Here is a 19,574-nt window from a genome sequence, read left to right as displayed (position 1 = left end):
GGTAATCTTGTCTATCTACATCATTCAAATCCATCACAGCCATTCTGGAGGAGCCTAGAGATTACCCATGGAACAAACTCACTTTCACAAATACCTTGTGCTTTGCATGTAAACTCAAATGTTCTCAGCCAATCAAGAATATCAGTGTCTCCCGCATGGGGTCTGGCATGGATTCACAAGCTCATGAATATTCCCCATCGTCAGGCTGGGAATCTTCAGTAAAAGAAAAAAGTTTCACTTTAAAACTGTATTTATCCTCTAAACCAATCACTGTTCTCTGGGTCATACTGCCCCCATCCAATGACAGTCCTCTCCCTAAGCCCCGCCTCTGGCAGCCATCTTCAGATTTTTACCACACGTTTCTGTGTTGGGAGTCCTCGAGTTTGCTCTACGACCTATTTGTATGTTTTTTCGTGTTTTTCGACGGAAAAAGATACATTTTTGTTTCGAAGAGCCTGTGTGCTGTTTTCTTCATCTGCCGATAGCCGGGACCCATTGTCAGTGACGTTCTGTGCCCCTCAAGGGCGAAGATCCATTGAAGATTCTAAAATGCCATCTTGGGCCTAGATTGCGCCCTCCGACCATGACGGAGGAGGAGAGGCGCCTCTTCAGGCCCTGCATCAAATGTGGGCTACGGAATGTGTTTGTGGAGGATAAGCACCTACAATGCCTCTACTGCCTGCACCCAGACCATAAGGAAGTAGACTGTGAAATATGCCTTGGTTTCACTAAGAAAACGACAAAGGACAGGCATAGTAGACTGGCAGCATGGATTAACACGAACAAGGCCTCTGACCCGTGCTCCGAGCAGGGTCATGCCTTGTCCAGGACCAGACGGTCCGAGGGCTCCTCATCCGTGGGGACCAAGAGCCGCAAGTCAGAGTCCATCGCTGAAGCGGGTAGCAAGGTGGATAGGGTGCGATCAGCATCGCCTTCCGCCTCCATTGTCAGCCTACCATCAAGCTCTTCTTCAAAGAGGAAGTCATCTACCCCGGCTAAGCTATGGGAGAAATCAGAGAAGCTGCAGTCCGTGAGGAGAAGGCCACGCAGCCTCAACCAGCACAGTGAAAGACCTCATTGGCGACTCTGTCGACGGCTATTACTACTATGGCAGCTACGGGCGCTGGTCCTACAAGGGTTCCTCCCACGGCTCAGAAAGTGTCCTTGCCCCCAAGGCGCAACGCCACCGCAGTGACTTTGGCAAAGCCTGCAGACACAACAGAAGGGGTGAAACCATCCCAGGTCACGGTTCAAGGCCCTCAGGGAGGAAAAAAGGGTGGGGCGAGGAGGCCCCGAAACAACCCTCCCAGGTCGTCGCCCAAACTGTGGAGGTCTCGTCCATGGGCGACAAAGATGATCTGAAGTCCTTGCATATGGTCCATGGGGACATTGACGAGGGGGACAACAGGAATCCTTGCATATGGTCCACAAGGACGTTGACGAGGTGGATGACGGCGCAAAGCCTTGTTTTCCTGTTCTGCCTTCTCAGCCGAGGGACATTTCCTTGGATATTTTATCGACTCTACACACCTTGGTGTCAGAGATCCAGATGAGAATGCCTCCCGCGCCGGTACCCATGGTCCCCAGTCAGCCTCTGCCGAAGAAGAGGCAGTGTCATCCAATGCCCTCGTATCAACTTCCTCCACCACGTCGGGCCCCAACAGACCCAGACTCGGGTACGGGAACGTATATGGCCACGACGATGGATGCTGACGAAGACATTGTCGCAGTGGAGGGTAAATCGCCACATTTGGATGCCCCACGTAGGGTTTCCCCATTGGATGAAGTAGGTTTGTTCCACACCATGACCGCCAGGGCCTCCGAGCTATTCTAGCTGGTGCCCAAGGAAACCAAGAAGGAGGGCTTCTTGTATCAAAGGCGCAAGGCCAAGAGGAAGACTACCATGGTGGTGCCCTTTCCTGGACAATATTTGGGAGGAGGGCCTGGCCCTCATGAAGATGCCTTGCACAGCTCCAGCTAAGCGGGATAGGCGGGAGAAGTAGTATAGGGTGCCAGACACCACACCCAAGTGGTGTCGGCGGCCGCGAGGAAACGGTCGTCTAACCCGTCCTCGTCGTCTTCGGTCCCTCCGGACAGTGAGGGGAAAAGGATGGATGCCATGGGAAAGAAGGTGATTTACACCGCAGCATCCACAATCACGGCAGCCAACTCACTGGTGGTCCTGGCGAGGTACGACAGGTAATTGTGGTACAAGCTATGGCCGGTCCTGTAGTTCCTCCCCGATGATAAGAAGATGGAAGCTCTTGCTCTCTTCCAGGAAGGGGAAGTGGCGTCAAATCACGCCATCGCAGTGGCATTGAACGTTGCTGCCACTGGGTTCCGGCAGCTGGGGGAACAGTGTCTGCCTTTGTCAACAGGGATGGATGAAAGCCACTAATTTCTGTCACGAATTCCAAGCGAAGGTGCTGGACATGCCCTTCGATGGGGAAAATCTGTTTGGGAAGGCTGTTGACGAGTCCCTCCAGGCCATCAAGACTGATACAGAGATGGCCCGTTCCCTCTGCACTCTCCAGCAGCACCACTCGTCTTCATTTTGCTCCACCAGGGGTAAGTCAGGCAGGTCTTCAAAAGGTTTCTCCATGTCGTGCAGACAGCCTTCCCGATCCTCAATGCAAGAAGCCTAACAAGGCCACTCTCAGGCCTACAGTAGCAGAGGACAACGTTGCTGTCGCCCACAGGGCAGGATGCTGGCGCCCAAGCAAATCTGAACCGGCCAGTACGTTGAGCCCCCACTAATGCACCCCAGTAGGAGGCCGGCTGACGAGGTTTTTCAGCGAGTGGAGAAAGATCACCACTGACAGATGGGTGCTGGGTGCTCTCACCCAAGGACAGACCTTAGGGTTCCAACGCAGGTGTCTGCGGATCCCTCCGGTTCCCCGTCAGGAGCTGCACATCCTTCAGCTTCTGGATGAAGTACGAGCCATGCTATGAAAAGGGGTGATGGAGCTAGTGCCCCAACAGCTCTGGGGCTCTGGAGTCCATTCCAGATACTTTCTAGTCAGAAAGAAGACTGGGGGCTGGAGGCCCAACCTGGACCTACGGCGTCTGAACAAATACTAAGTCCCAAAAGTTCAGGATGGTCATGTTGCAGCACATGTTCGTCCAACTGGAAAAAGGAGACTTCTTGATGTCGTTGGACCTGGAGGACGCCTATTTCCACTTCCCCATTCACAAGAAACATCAGACATTTCGACGTTTCATGGTGCAGGGCTAACACTACCAGTCCGAGGCCCTACCATTCAGCTTGAAGTTCGCTCCAAGGATGTTCATGAAATGCCTGGCACCAATGGCGGCCCATTGTCGTCTACAGGGCATACACGTATACCCCTACCGGATGACTGGCTGAGGCGCGCCCGCTCTCTGGATCTGGCCGACTAATGACCGTCTGACTATTGACAGATCTGGGATTCTCCTTCAACTATCCAAACTCCTGCTTAACGCCATCGCAGAATGCGCTGTTCCTAGGCGCCAGACTCAATACAGTGTCTTGCCTGGCATCGCTCTTGGAGCAGAGGCTAGCAGCCATTTAATGAAAGGTGCAACGGCTGTCGTAGACTAAGACAGACACAGTGCAGGCCATCAAGTCGTTACTGGGCATGATGTCATCCTGCATCTACCTCGTCCGCCTCTGCAGGCTGCAGAAGCGACCCCTACAGGAATTCCTGTACCCCCATTGGATATAGCTGTCTGGAAGCTTCACGGATAAAATCCCTCTCACCAAAGAGTTCCGAAGGGCGATAGAGTGGTGCAGCGTTCGCTCCAACATGGCCCAAGACACAGGATTTCAAAACCCCCTGACCCCCATACCAGGAGACGGTCACCATGGACAGCTCCCTGGAAGGTTGGGCGGCACACACCTGACGTCTGCAAGCCAGAGGCTTGTGACTGCCGCAGGAGAAGGATCTGCATATCAACATCCTAGAGCTACAGGCAGTGTTCTGGGCCCTCGAGTTGTTCCTTCCGGCTCTGAAAGGCAAGATGGTGAAGTTCTTCACGGACAACACAACCACCATGTTCTACAACAGGAAGAAGGGGCGCACTTGATCCCCGGCCTTCTCCAAGGAAGCGCCGGACTTGTGGCACTGGGCCGTCGAACAGGGGATGTTCCTTGGCCCTCTCCACCTGGCAGGGGTCAAGAACACCATTGCGGACTCCCTCACCAGGGAACTGTGCTTCTTCCACGAGTGGGAGCTGCGTCAAAATCAGGTGGACCGCTTGTTCGTCAGGTGGGGCAGACCCCAGATTGATTTGTTAGCGATGGCGTCGAACTCTAAATGCCAGACGTTTGCCAGCAGATTCCACCAGCTGAGGAGCCTGGGAAACGCTGTTTCTGTATGCGTTTCCTCCATTCCCCCTCCTGCTACAAGTTATCAACACACTCAGTGTCAATGCAAGATGATACTCATGGCCCCAGCATGGCTGAGGCAGATTTGGTATCCGGTCCTTCTCAACCTGTCAGCGTCTCCTCCAGTCAAGTTGCCAGTGGTTCCAGACCTTCATCACGACGGCTTGGCTCCTGCAACCTTAGAGTTTAGAGGTTGAGTTGCCAGCGGACTGCAGGGAGGTCGACCGTTAAGTGCTACGGCCATAAGTGGAAGCGCTTTGCTACATGGTACTGGTCGCAGAAGATTACCCCCCCTGAGAGTCAAGGCTCCACAAATCCTTCCATACTTGCTATCCTTGGCAAAGGCTGCTCTGGCGCACACCTCCATTAAGGTGCATCTGGTGGCTATCTCCCGCTACACCAGATCCCCAGGAAGATCCTCGCTTCGGTCCCACAGACTCGTCAAGGAGTTTCTCAAAGGACTTTTCCAATCTTTCCCATCGGTGAAGGCTCCTGTCCCAACGGGGGAACGCAATGTGGTTCTGACAAGCCTCATGGGGGGGCCCCCTTCCAATCTATGCATCAGGCCCCACTCAAGTTTCTCTCGTGCAAGACGTCTTTCCTTGTGGTCATCATCTCAGCCAGACGTGTAGGTGAGATCCAGGCCCTATCCTGCAAGCAAGCGTATCTGCCTTTACACGAATCAAGGGTGGTACTGCGTACACACGTTCATGCCGAAGGTTCCACCTCAACAAGCCTTTGGTGTTACCTGTTTTCTTCCGGAAACCTTAGGCTCCGGCAGAAAGGGCCTTGCACTCGCTGGACGTTGTTTGTGCCCTGAAGTTCTATGTGAAACGCACAGAGTTTTCGGAAGACTTCACAATTGCTTGTGGACTTTGATCCTGTGAACCATGGGTAGGCCTTGTCGAAGGCTTCCACTTCAAGGTGGCTCTTCGGCTGCATCATGCACCGTCCTTGGTTGGTGAACCAATTGCTGCCCAGCCGTCGGGGGCGCCCACTCCACCAGAGAGATCACTCTGACGACGGTGTTGCTGTCTGGTGTGCCCCTGCTGAGCATCTGAAGGGCTGCCACGTGGAGGTCCACGCATACCTTCACGAAGTTCTACTGCGTCGACAGGGATTCCAGGGAGGAGTTCATAGTCGGCCAAGCAGTGCTATGCATCCTGTTTGCATGAAGTGAGTCTGTTCCAGAGGTAAGAGTTGATTGATTCTGTTGAGTCTTGCCTCCTCCCGTGATTGTGTAATGTTGTACTGCTATGTATTTGTTATTCATGATCATGTAAATCCATGCCAGACCCCATGCTGGAGAAGGTTTAAGTTACTTAACTGTAATTATGGTTCTCCAGCATGGGTCTGGCATGGATTCACATGCGAACCCTCCTTGTGGCCCCTCTGTGGCTCTTCTTGTTTATATTGGCACCTTACCTACTTACCAAATCTGAAGATGGCTGCCAGAGGCGGGACTTGGTGAGAGGACCGTCATTGGATGGGGGCAGTATGACCCAGAGGACAGTGATTGGTTTAGAGGAGAAACAGTTTTAAAGTGAAACTGTTTTTTCTTTTACCAAGGATTCCCAGCCTGACAGGGAATATTCATGAGCATGCGAATCCATGCCAGAACCATGCTGGTGAACAGTAATTACAGGTAAGTAAATGAATCCTTTCACATCATACAAACTCACCAAATCTTTGGCGAGACAATGCTTTCTGCTTCTGGACTGGTCTGGCAAAGAGGACACTGAAACAGAAGTAGAATTTGTATTTTTTATTGTTTTATATAGCGCCTTAATCACATTTAATTAATTACAGCTTTTTAATCTCTAGCTCATGCTGCATCTCTTTTTCGCCGAGTTGCAGTTCCTTCCTCATTTCTTTGTCTCTCATTTCAGACTGTATTTCCAGTTTTCCGAATTCAAGCTACATTTTCATTTTTCTAATTCTAGAACCAGCTCAGCCGACATGTTTGTTACAGGTAGGGTTGAGGACAGGTGGATTCATATTCATACTTTCATCCACATCATCTTCTACCTCCTTATCTGGAAGTTGAGGACTAATGGTTAAACATTGACCATCATTTTCTTGTAGATCTATTCTGGAAGCAGGAGTTGCATGCCTATTTACAGTTTAGTAATCCAACAAGTTTTGGATTAACTCTGATTTTTTTTCCTTTTGTTCTAAGGCATTTATCTTTAATCATTTCTTTCATTTTTTCAACAGTAAGAGACATAAGAGATTCTGCATTATAGTTTTCTATACTGGACATAGTTTTTGTACTTCATAGTATAATGACATGGAGGATGGATTATTTATGTGTAGTAGAACCAGAAAGTGGTGTAATCCAACCTACAGAAAACACACCAGCTGTAACACCGATGTTATGGTAGTTTTCCTCAAGTCCTACTGGCACTAAGACTTTAGTAAGCTATCCCAGTGGTTTGTAGATCCCCAACTCTTAGTATCAGTCTGTACTAACTCAGGAACTTGGTAGTGTGGCAGAGCAGTCAGACTTATTTAAGAGGAAGATGTGAGCTATAGCTAATTACTCTGAATTTTGTCTAGACAGGCACAACAAAGAAGCACTTAAACGTATATTTATATAAAAGATAAATATTTATTATATTTACACCAGAATCAATTTAAATACTTCAGACGTATATGGTAGAACACTTAAGAATACTGGATAATACACTTCCAAGGGCACTTTCACTTTTGTGTTTGTTCGCGGCTACATTTGTAGCAACGTCAGAAAGTGAAAAGACAAGGTTATCATATTATCGGTAATTGCGCACTCATGCGGTTTTCAACAGGTCATACAGTAATGCATTTAATCTACAAACACATATAGGAAAGTCACTTGCTCCGCCTTACCTCTCCTCCCTTCTTTCCTTCTACACCCTTTCTCGTCCTCTCCGCTCTGCTAATCTTTTCTTACTCTCTCCTCCTCCTCCACCCTGTGCCCCCTCCCGCTCCTTCCAACTCCTTGCTCCTTTCCACTGGAACCACCTGCCCCTTCACATCTGCTCTTCACCCTCTTACCCTTCCTTTCGTTCTTCTCTAAAATCTTACCTCTTCCACTCCCCTCCTAACACCCCACCTTCCCTACCTCCTCCCTTCCCCTTGACCCTTACCTCTTACTTCTCCTCTTTACCCTCTCCATCCCCCGATCCCCTTCCTCCCTTCCCCCCGCTTGATTCTTGTCTCACCTTCTCTGCTCTTCTTCCCTCACATTCCTGCTCTTTCCATCGTCCTTACCTCCTCCAACACCTACCACTCCATTGCTCACCTCCCCCCTCCCACACCCTCCTGACCGCTACAAGACTGTAAGTTGTTCTTTATGCTGTTATCTGGTTGTCATTCAATTGTCATTTTATGCTTGCTGTATGTTTACTTGTTCTTATGTAAAGCTCTTTGGAGTAAAGGGTTATATAAATTCAATAAAATACAAATACAAGTGAAGAAATTAAGTGGTTAGTGCAACATGAGCTTAGTTCAAGGGTCTAGGGACGGTTTATTCGCCTGGCAAGTCCTTTAAGTCCAAAAACGCAATCCTAGCTAAAGGCAGTTTGGAGAGGGCTTGAAGTCTTGACAAACCGCGAATAACGAAGTTCCTGTGGATTTCGCAGCAAGTTAGCAACTAACAAAGGAGACCTAAAAACACACTTAAGAAGGGGACACAGGCAGCAGCTTGGGTCAGAGGTAAGAGGGGGGTTGCCCTGAACACCTCTACGTGCACTCCAACGCTCTAGAGTGACTTCTTGGAATCAGGTAAGCAATACCGTTTTCCCCACAATCCCTTTTGGTTTGTAGAAAGTGTTTGTGTTGGCAGCTCTGGACCCGACCTCCAGATTCCTTGGTCTGGTGACGAAAGCAGGAGACTGGACGCGATCTCTCAGCAGCAGTCTCGAGGGAGAACCTGTAGCATGACTCATCAACTTTTGGGTTCACTGCAGTTTTGTCGCCTTTTCAGCAGCACCAACAAAGAATGCAGATCGCCTGGTCAATCTCCTTTGCTTCTTGCAGTCCCACACTCTGGTGAGGGGCTCAGGGTGAGTTGGATCGGATCTCTGGAGTGTCCTTACATTTTCTTCAGCAAGGATTTGGACGGATTCGCCCTTTCCATGAAGATGTACTCGAAATGGGCAGCAGGTCTCCTGATATTGGGGTTCGGCAGCTCTGAAAGATCCTAGGACCTTAGGAGATGGCTTGTTACAAAGTTCCTCTTGGGACTGGTTGTTCTCACCAGCAAAAGGGAAGGAGTCGTACTCTTCAGAGCGCCTCTGTCGCATAGAAAACAGGGTCAGGAGGGTATTGCTTACTTCAGTCTTGCAAAGGATCTACAGGTGTGTCTGGTTGTCTTCTTTAGTTACTTCTGTTTTCTGTGGTCGACTTGCTTTACACTCCAGAAGCCTCACCTTGTATACAGTTACAGCACACTCTCCTCTGCAATCTCTCTGTGCATTTTACAGAAATGGGCGTTTGGCTGTCCAATCAGGACAGCTATAGCCCCTGTGGGAGCTGGACCTATTCTGGCAGACAAAGGACAAGGGGGTGGAAGACTCCTCCCCCACTTCCTGCCTGCCCAGACACTCTAGTGGCTAGGGGTATCACTAGGAGAGGGGATGAAGAACAATAATGATAAATCTTATAATAGGTGTGAATGCTATCCAATATACATATAAGGCTCTATGTAAGTGGGAGGGTGACAGGGCGAGGGGGCAGTGGCTGGAGGGAGCGCATCCTTTTTGGAATAACAAGAGGTTCAAGGTGGCTAATAAAATAATGTTATGGGAGACTTGGGTGAAGGCTGGCATTCTATACGTGAAAACAATATAGGTACCAGATGCAAAGTGGTCCGGCTCCACGTGGGTACTCACTCGAAGGTCTCTGTTTGGTGCACCCCCCCCCCCCGCCAACACCATGAACGGGTAAGAATTATTGAACTGTGAAATCAAAGTGGTCCTGCAGCGGGTTACATTAAATCCTGTGCACATTTGAAAGTCTTCGATTGTCTGTAATTTGAAATTGGTCTAAGCCCGGCCGAGGGGGACCCTTGGTGAAAAAAAAAAAAAGACACCCGAGAAGATTGTTGTGGCAAATGTGTACCCGACTGAGGAATGCCTAAAAATTGAAGTTGGTCTGAACCCGACTAAATGTGAAAGAAGGATCAGAGCCCGGCGAAGTGGGATCAGGGTGAAGAGTAAATCGCCCGACGTGAATATTGAGAAAGGAACTTTCTTTGTTGTTTATGCTGCATCAGGTCCTCTGAGACAAGAGACTTTGCATAAAGGAGACTTGGGCACAGAAGGCCGTAATGATGGTGAAAGGAACTGTGACCTTGTGACAGAGAAGCCTAGGAGTATGCTGTGCTGTAGTGCACTGCCTTGTCCTGTGCTAAAAACATGGGGAAGGGAGGCCAACGGCCTAACATCCCGACTTATCATTTTGTGAACACCTATTTCTTTTGTGAACATTATCCCACACTATTTTGTAGCATAGCGGTAAGGATTGGCAATCGTTTTTTTAGTATATGCCCTTTTTATTTGACTAGACTCCACTAGGACTCTATTATTATTATTTGATGGCCATAGCTTGCTCCCATCTAAGATTTAGGTTTAGATAGGCGTTTTTCACACCCCTGATAAAGTTCAATAAACACCCTTTAACTGTGATCACTTGTGTCTGTCTTACTTTGATACCATGCCTTCCAGTGGTAAACGCAAATGTGCACAGTAGAAATAAGGCAAAAATAGTGAAAACAGATCTGCCAACAGCTTGTCTTTAGGCACATAATAAAGTAATCAAATATCCCAATTGTGAAAAGTTAGGATAATACAAAAGTATCCCCATTGCACTGCATTGTAAGATGCTCTTTGCAATATTACAATGTTACAAAAAGTAAAAGCCAAAAAGGGAAACTTAGTTTCCCAGTACTGATAGTCTGAATGACTGATTTTCTCCATAACAAATGAGCAACGGGCCAGGGGAATAAAGCTGAAGGCTTCACTTCCTTTAAAAAGGCAGGCCACGTTTAGAAACAAAAGTAAAATGTTTGGGGGGGCCATATAACTGTGGAGGGAAAGTTGCCGAAAGATTAATCTTTTCTAACAGCCCTAACTCCTTCTGGGTGTCGCATCTGTGCTTAGGATCCTTTCCTAAGACTTACCTTGCAAATAGGTTAGAGTGTGTACTTACCGCATTATGGTAAATACATGTTACTTTAAGGGTATAGAAGGAGGAGACTGACACAGAGGTAGCATTCTTGTTGATATAACATTTTATTAGTAATTAAAATAATGAGAAAACCTACCTTTCCCTAATTCTAAGAGAGAGGTATACCTGGCTCACCTTAAAAACTAAGGTGTCGGCCAGGATGTCTGTGTAAATCAATAGTCCACCGTCCTTTGTCAAAAAGCCTACTTCTGTCCCTTACACTGAACACTAAACTAAAGGTTGTGCCAATGTTGTTAGCCCAGGTGAATGACTCCCTTTCCCTGGACGAGTTAGCATAATTCTGGTTGCAAGTTCTTAACCAGGGGGAATGACTCCCTGATTTCAGTACTTTACAAAAAGGAAAGGATTGTTGATCCTCTAACCATCTGTTCCAAACAGTTCACTATTTCTTTATCCCAGGGGGAATGACTCCCTTCCGCTGGAACACTGGTTTTATCCTCCTGGTGAGTTTCAACCACCAGGAGAATTAGTCCCTTCTCCTGGTCTTCTTTAGCTTTGGTCTCACAGTTCACAACACCAGAGGGAATGTCTCCCTTCCACTGGTCTTTCTCAGACTTTAGATTTGTCAGACCTGGTTCACTATCCTGCCAGGTAGTGCCACGAAGATGATTACTTTGGATGTGTCTTCGTTTGTGATCAAGGGTCCTAACGCAATTATCTCTACATTTAACTACAAACATACCTGGTTCACTCTCCTGCCAGGTAATGCTACAAAGAAGATTACTTGTCAAGATTTTCTGTTAATGGGAATCCCAAACTCTTGGTTCTTCCATTCTTGCACTCTCTCTGTAGCCCCTACTAGCCGTCCTTACCACTCATGTACCTTTCTGGTCTTTGGCAGTTGTGAAAAACCTGGTGGCGTCATCAGAATTACTCCCCTACGATCCTTTGCTCAGTTGGCCAGGGAAGGGCCATTGTTTTTGATCCCAACCCTAGGAGCGGATAAGCGAGTGAAGATCACCTGAGTCGGGGGTCCTTGGGCAGTGTGAAACAGATGCCTAAGAGCAAAACATGGTATGCCCCCTTTTAAAATTGTGAGTTACCTTACCCTCCCTCAGCTTTCGTAGGATAATGTTATCCATTTCCTACCTTTTCCCCATGAAATCCGACAAAGTACTGAGAAGAGGAAGACAGCCTCTAGAGTAATGCAGATTACACATAGACAACACCACTTTAGTAATGGGAGGAAGAGGGGTCCTGAAGACTACAGAGCTGCAGGTCAGGCATGTCCCAACAATTAGTGTAATTGGAGTCCGGCAAGTCAAACAGAGAAGACCAAGGACTCACACCTGAAACCCCTTGACAGGGCCCAGGTGTGTAAAAGGTGGAGCACACAACAGAGAGTCAGCAGTTAGGAGCGCAACAGGGAGCCTGCGTGGCTGAGTCCAGCAGAGGATCCCTTTTTGTGTGGAGGCAGCCGTGTTATGACTGGAACCCAGAGCCAGGTCGCCAGCAGTGATCCCAGTAGACTTGTGGGTCCCAAGCAAGTGGGCCATAGTGTGGTAACAGGTGTGGGAACATCCAACTCAGTGAACTGAACAGAAAGGAGGAAAGAGCAGAAAGGTTAGCACAACCCCAGAGAAACCGGAGGAGAACGGGATGCTGAGACGCTGGAGGGAGAGACACTGTAGCAGAGTGCCTTTGCATGGCAAGGGAGGTGGCTCCAGGGAGCCGGAGAGCGAGGGGAAAAGGGAGCCTTGGAAGCAGACAGTCCCTTTTCTGTGACCAACAGATGCTCGCCCCCCTGACTGGAAGCAATTGTCAAGGGGTTTCTGTGGAGCAGACTGCAGCAAGGAAGCGAGAACAATGAACGCTGCTACCAGTGAGTTTCTAAGTCTGAGAGAAACTCGGTGTGCGTGTGAAATGAACTAATACAGAATAGTGGAGTGGTCGCGTGCAGACGGCACGTTTTCGAAAGCCTCCGAACATAGAAAAAGAATGAAAGAAGTGAATAAGAATCCCAAGGGGAGCCAGTGAAAAGTGAGCAAAGTGAAAAGTGAGCAAATCGCTGAATGGGCAATATTGACAAGAAGTGAAAGTTGGCAAACTGAAAGCCAACAGAGGGTTAAGAAGATGACCCTGTGACTGATGAACTTGCGAATAGTTGTTCAATTGCCAAGAAGGCAGGAAGCTTGAGAACGGGAACCCCTGAGCACCTTTGAGAATATAGTTTATCACAGTGCCTGAAGCTTGGGGAAGGGAAGGCAGGAACTCCCTTGCGAACATTGTTCTGTTCTACAGTGATTGAAGCTTGGTAAAGGGAAACCCTAAACTCTTTTATGAGCATTGATTTGTTGTGTCAGAATATTTGACGCTTGGGGAAGGGAACCCCTAAACTTCTGTGGAATATTGTTTGATGACCTGATACTTGAAGTAGAGACATTTGAAAAGCTGAAATCGAGAAAGAACTGTATCCTGAACTTTCAAAGGGGGGCTAGAGATAGCTCCAGACTTTATGGTGGACACTGTTTTAGTTAGAACATCCCTACACAACATTTACATATTAGAAGTGAGGGCAAACATAGGTTTTGACACAGACAGAATTTTGTTTTGGACTTTCGGACTTATTCATTAGTTTATTTAGTTAGGGCAATCCCCACCATAGCTATAGGGCAAGATAGGAGTTACAACACCGTGACAATTTAAATAAAGGTTTTAAAAACAATACTTCGGTTGTCTGTGTCAATCTCTTCATACCATGCTTTTCTCACACACTGTCTTTCATGTGGTCTTCCGACCTCTACTTCGGGTATCTTGTTACTTTTCTGGTTCACGCATCTGCAGTGGCAACTCTGCAGCAGTTGCTTCTTCGCGGGTTGTGCCCCTTTTCTTGCCATCTCTGCTTGCCCAATTCCCTGTTGTGCCAGCTTTCCGGCCTGTCTGCCCACGTTGGACCGGGTAGATGTGCCGGAGCCACCTTGCTCACGTCCCGGTCATCAGCATTCCCTTCTTTCCACGCCAGACGATCCACTCGCTCACCGGTCCTCATGGGAAAGTCTGACAAAAAGGTAAGTCCTTCTTCTCTTCATGTTGAATGAGCAATGACAGCTAGAATGCTTATTCGAATTCTTAGGAGGACCCTTCATTGTTCTGCACCTTCTCCTCATCTTAGTACCTGTAAAGGAGATATTCATTAAGTCATCCCTATTCTCCCTCGTCTCAGTATCTGTCAAGGAGATCTTCATAAAGTCATCTGTACTCTTCTGCGTCTCAGGTTATTCAATCTCACATAAATACATTGAAATGTGTGTTATGGGATGATAAAGTGGGCGTCACAGACTGAGAGCAGGTAAAGGAAGTGGGTAAGGGGTGTTGTACCGCGTTCTCCCTAGGTGGTTGTCCTCGTCACTAGAGAGGGAGTCTCTCCCCATGAGCTCTTGCCACAGAGAACCCAGGGGGACTATCGGGTAGCTGCCTCACCTCCCTGGTCTCAATGAATGGGGCTCCCCTTGGGGAGAAGTCACGACATCTAAAGATTTGTCACACTAAGCACCACCACAGCCCACTGCATTATTTCTGAAATGCCTTACCTGAAGAAGCTGTATTAGGTGCTTGTGCCTTTTGGGCATGTGCCCCAATATCATCTTAGGGTTGGACTAAGATAGAGGAAAACTGCAATTGTGCTTATTGTAACTATTTCTACCTATTTCATTGCATCGAAGACTCGCCTGTCGAACACTGGTAAATACTTCATATGCATCCTTATTTTCCTATTGGTAAATGCGCATATATATGTTATATACGATTTTCATTCATAATACCTGTGAATTTTATATGCTTAGTGTGTAACTAAAGGCCTAATAAATAATTTTATTTTGATATACTCCTTTCTAACTTGTATTATTATGTGTTGCTCTTTGTGGACTCATTGTAGCCCTAGACCACTCTCATACCTTGCCTGAGACTAGGCCTTGGCTGCTCACTCACCTACTTTTATTGGGTTTTGACTAATCTCTAGTATCCTCCCTGTTTACCATAAATAGGGTGGCATTCTAATCTTTTCCCACCAGGATTTATTTTGGAAATCCATCTTCACACCGGAACGTGGTAGTACTGCAGACGCATCCATCCTTTCTACTCAAGGTAGTCTCTGACTTCCATATAAATCGAGAAATCACATTGCCAGTGTTTTTTCCAGACCCACAATCCAGAGGCTGACCAAATCTTGCACACTCTAGAAGTGCAAAGGGCTTTGAGGTTCTCGAGAGGATTATGTCTTGCAGGTCTTCGGACAGGCTATTTGTCACCTTTTGGCAGAGGGTCGGGGTGCGTCTAGCAAGAAGGTGTCAGGGTTTTGGGAAGGTGGGGACAAGAACTAGACTGAGCATGAGAACACTCGGGGTAATTGTGTACAGGCAGTAGCAGTGGGGTAGAGAACAACATAAAATGTCTCCAATCTTCCTTAACCGTTTATTCCAGAGATCTGAAGTTCTCGGCTCACAAGATGGAGGATTGTGCTGTAACCCAGGGCAAGACAGTGTTTTGCCACATTAACATTCTACAATAGAATGTTTAGGACAGGTTGGAGGTGAACTCCTTTTCCAACTGCCTTTCATCAGATGTCAAGTGAGGAAGTCCGGTTTTGTGTCCGCTCCGTTGAGGCATACTTTTAAGAAGAGTTTTGGACAAGAGTTATGAAGAATCAGGAAGAGCAGCTGCAGCAACAATTTACTGGTGGGAGCACATAATTGGCAACGGCTGACATATTCTAATTCAATAAGTTGCTATTAACTGTGAATACGAAGTGAAGAATGTTAGAGGTATCTTTTTATGAACAGAGCAAGGCAGTGTGAAATTACGATTGTAATTACATTCAGTTACTGCATCACGCGAACTCACACACAGCAAAGAATGGTGTTACTCGGACGTTCTTGGCTATTGCATTAAACGTGAAGCCGGCAAATTTATAATTTCATAAAACGAAACCAAATGAATACTGTAGAGACTCGCGCTCGTCACTAGATGGCGTTTGGTAGACACTCCAAGCAGGTTTGAAAGATAATTAAAACGAAAACACTTACCTGATCTTCAGACCAAAGCGAGATTACCGCCCAGTTAATAAACTCCACATCCATTCTACTTTGAAGTCTTCTTTAGCTTGTTGCTCTGAGTTAGACTCCGGCGGCCTTTTGTTTGGCATTAGGGTTGTTGTAGTCTTTAGTTCTATTTCCTGTAGTTCAAGAAAAGAAGATGACAAAAGAAAGCATTTAAATTGTGATAGACTTTTAAAATACTTTTTTGAAAAACTGTATAATTTTGGTATTACAGGATTATAAAGACTTTCAATTTTAAAAGAAGGGCAAGGGGGTGCGTCTAGTAAGAAGGTGGCTAAGACAATTATTGCAATATTAATAGTTTCTTGCATGTACCATGCCTACGAAATCCAGGGCAGGTCATCCCCTCAGGGTCTGCATGCCCATTTAGCTAGAGCAAAGAGTACTGCAGTTGCCTCCCAGCACCATGTACCTTGGCAGGCCATATGCAAGTCAGCCACTTGGGCCTCTTCTTTGTCACCGTTTCGTAAATATTAGGCACTGGACCCTAGCTCCAGGGCTGATGCTCAATTCGGATAGGCAGTCCTTAGGAATCTTTTTGCAACAATTTGAATCCGCCCTACCTGGGTGAGAGTACTGTTTATACTCTCCCATAAATATGCAGGAGAGGGTATGGGACATGGGAGTAAGGAAAAGATGCTTTTTCCGCCATACGCCCACCGTCCATCCCCATAAACTAGTTAGATTGGTCCTTTCTGTGGACCTGTGGACTGAGTGGAAGGAGTGTGAGAGGTGGGGTTATGGGCGTGGTTACATTTCACGCAAATGCCCCCCCCCCTCTGCATTCTCTAAATTCCTGAAGGGCAAGCATGCTTGGGCTTGCTATGGCTCTGTCCTCGCGGTGCAAGAATTCCCATAAGTGTGGAGGAAAGGGGACATTGGACTAGGAGTACAGTAGTCACTACAGTGAGTGACATTTCCTTTTTAATCAATGTACATTGTAAATCTCTAGCCATTTGCATGCCATCCTTCCTTCATCTTTCATAAGTAATAGTTAAACAAAATTGAATTAGATATGTTTAATTCCTTTTTTTTGGCCCTTTCGACTTTAATGTGACCCATCATAAAACTATGACCAGAAAAATAGAAACCACCACTGAGATCTGTGTCTAAGCTTATTGTGTGCTCAAAAAGAGAAAGGTGGAGAAAAAATACCACTAAGTGATTTTACTCGAGAGGCATAGACGATTGTTTGCCCGTTTACCATCTTTTATAGAAATGGATGGGAGCACTTAAATATTTTGTGCACGTTTACAATGTTTTCTTGTTGATTGGTAATCCTTTGCTTTTCCCTGAAAGTGTGTGTGGTTCATACAATTTCAGCAAATCATTTCTCAGTTTAATGCTTCCTTTTTCTACCACCCACACCCTTGCCGCCTGTCCTTTTTGGGTTGTGTTAGGGAGATTTTTGCTGTGAAGTCAGTCTTCGGGTAACCTGACTTAGGTTCCAGTGATTGTCCCAAGCTCACCTGGCTCTCTAAGTGGGAAGCATGAGGCAATCACTGGTACTATTTGCAAGGAGGTGTGGAGTGATTCACAGGTACAGAACACAGTTTTCACAAATACCAAATGAGAGAATGTCCACAAACTTTTTAAATAAAAAGGTATTCTTTATAGAAGTAAGGCCAAGCGATAAAGCACCACTCCAACAGGCAAGTAAATGTCATAAAATGAATACAACTTTGTTGAGGTTAAGTAGAAATAGTTTTAAAGTGTTCAATAAAGAGTCTTTCCTAGAAAGGAAAATGTCAGACTATGTACGGTGTGTGGAATAAATCTTGGCCTTGTAGTAAAACAGATATCTAGTTACGGGAGCAGGCAGTTTCTTTTTTGTTTATATAAAGGGATAGAGGAACTCAAAATGTCTCAGAAATCTGTGTCGGTCCAAACAGGTCTGATTGGCTGGCCACCAAAACTTTTGTTTAGGTTACTAAACAGGGGGACCTAATTCATCTCTGGCCTGGATTTATTGACTGCGTGATGGGCTGAAAGTTCTGTGCTGGTTTCCTTCTCTTGGCCGTTAAACAGGCCTAGTTGTGCACCTTTGGGCAGGAAGCTGCTGCCGTCCATAAGGGTGTTCGGACTCCAATTCCCCTGCCTTTTGTTGTTCATTTGAACCATCCTGGGTCACATCCATTGTTTCTTTGTGGGACCATGTTTTGCTGGCTTGCTGCCCTCTCTTGCCCTTTGAGTCACCGGAATCTACGTGGTTGGCTTCCTATGCCTTCCTTGAGCTATCCTTGCAGCTGGAATCACTTCTGGCAAGGTAATTTGTTCTTCTTTCCTCTATCTTGGCCGTTGTTCGTCTGGGGTTCAAGTCCCTGGCTGTTTTGACACTGTAACTAGCAACTGGAAAAGATGCCTTCAATTCACTAGATTGTTTTGGGTCTTCTTAACCGACTTTTCTGGAACCATCACTGTGAGTACCTACCTCTGAGTCTTGGGTTGGTGTTTTTTCTTGCCATACTTAGACTCAGTGTTCTAGACTTATTGCAGGTGGGTCTTATTTCCCAATTGACTTCAATTTGGGGCTTACCCTGTTGTACTGTATCTTCCCCTGGGACTGCTGTTTTAGAGCTATTACTGCAGTTCTTCTTTAGGATCTATTCAGCTGTCCCGTGGCTACTGCTGCCATATCTGCACCTGTGATGAACTTGGATTTACCTGGCTTTTCACTATAACTGCGGGTTGGCATACAGACTGTGCCCCGTTGTTTCCTATGGAGCACTTTCTGCAAAACCAAATGTCTACAAATTACATATTCAGGTACATCCCTGAACAGTGACCTTTTTCTGCACCCATTTTCAGGGTCCCTGGAGTATTACAGGTTTCCCTTCTTGCAGGGTAATATGGCCTTATCGGCATGGGCTAGCCTAAATGGTATCCTGAACGTTGGCAGTTCTCCTGGCTCTGTTCGACAATGTGTACCTGTTTGTTCCATCTCTAGGAGCTATACAAGTGCTTTGTGCATGTGTGGTATGCATATTACATTTGCATTGGAGAATAGGGAGAAACCTGTGACTGACTTGTGCGCATGTACACATTCAATGTGATGGTATTACTGTATATGTATTCTCTCCAACGCCTCGCTTGGGGTGGTCTGCCGAAATTAATTGTGTTCAAATAATGTGCAGATTGCCTTAATAAATGGTTATATTTCTATAAATACATGGTACATATTGTTTGCTCTTCGGATTGAAAGCTTTTTAATTAATTATGAAATTCAAGATTTTTCTGAAATCCGTTTATTCTATATTCTAAATCTGTTCTTCCTTTATTTTCAGATTAACGGCCTTCGATTTCCTATTTCTTATATGGATGCATTGAAACAAATTTGGAGCAATGAAATTGTGTCTGTTAAAGATTTAAAACTTGCTACAGACTCTGATAAAGAAAACCTAGTGTTATCCCTCTGGACCGAGAGTCTAATTAGAGTAATCTAGCTCCTCAAAGATTTGCGATTTGTCTGAAAAAAGTCCCTTGTTATGCAATATTATATTGGTAAACATTAAAAAGTAATTAATATTCTAGCACCTACTTTGCATTATTTCTTAGTATAACCTGAAACATTTATATTTACTCACCGTCTCCTTCCATTGGGTGCTTTCCTCCAACAGATTACCTGTATATGGCACATACTGGAAAATAACCTTTTCAACAACTGCATGGGTGCATACTGTGACTGTATCTGTTCTGCATGATGCCATAGATGGCAACGAGGCTGGTTATGAGGTCGGAGGTTCCCATATGCAGTCAACCCATCTCCCATTACCTCAGTTATTTTTTCATATGTTCAGACGCTCCTTCAGAACGCCACCTCAGAATTGTTTTCTGTGCCATTTTTCTCCCTAATATGGGAGTGTACAACATGTGCCTCGCCAGATGTTTGAGACTAAGATTCCTTTGATCTCTCGCCATTGACT

At 46.4% G+C, this 19,574-nt stretch overlaps 1 protein-coding gene across 4 annotated transcripts in view; it reads left to right on the top strand.

Moving 5' to 3' along the window:
• GABRR3 (gamma-aminobutyric acid type A receptor subunit rho3) overlaps positions 1-19,181 on the top strand; it is a 2,040,413-nt gene extending 2,021,232 nt beyond the window's left edge. For all 4 annotated transcript variants that reach the window (XM_069639257.1, XM_069639256.1, XM_069639259.1 and 1 more), the window contains one exon: positions 18,936-19,181. In XM_069639257.1, coding sequence (XP_069495358.1) covers positions 18,936-18,940 — 5 coding nt within the window. In that variant the 3' untranslated portion in view covers positions 18,941-19,181. The remainder of the gene's footprint in view (positions 1-18,935) is intronic.
• Positions 19,182-19,574: the final 393 nt, after the last annotated feature.

The sequence above is a fragment of the Ambystoma mexicanum genome, chromosome 7q, assembly GCF_040938575.1.
Source record: "Ambystoma mexicanum isolate Mex_15411 chromosome 7q, UKY_AmexF1_1, whole genome shotgun sequence".
NCBI classification, from domain to species: Eukaryota; Metazoa; Chordata; class Amphibia; order Caudata; family Ambystomatidae; genus Ambystoma; species Ambystoma mexicanum.
Note: the sequence above shows the minus strand (reverse complement) of the source record. Positions and strands in the feature narration are given on the sequence as shown.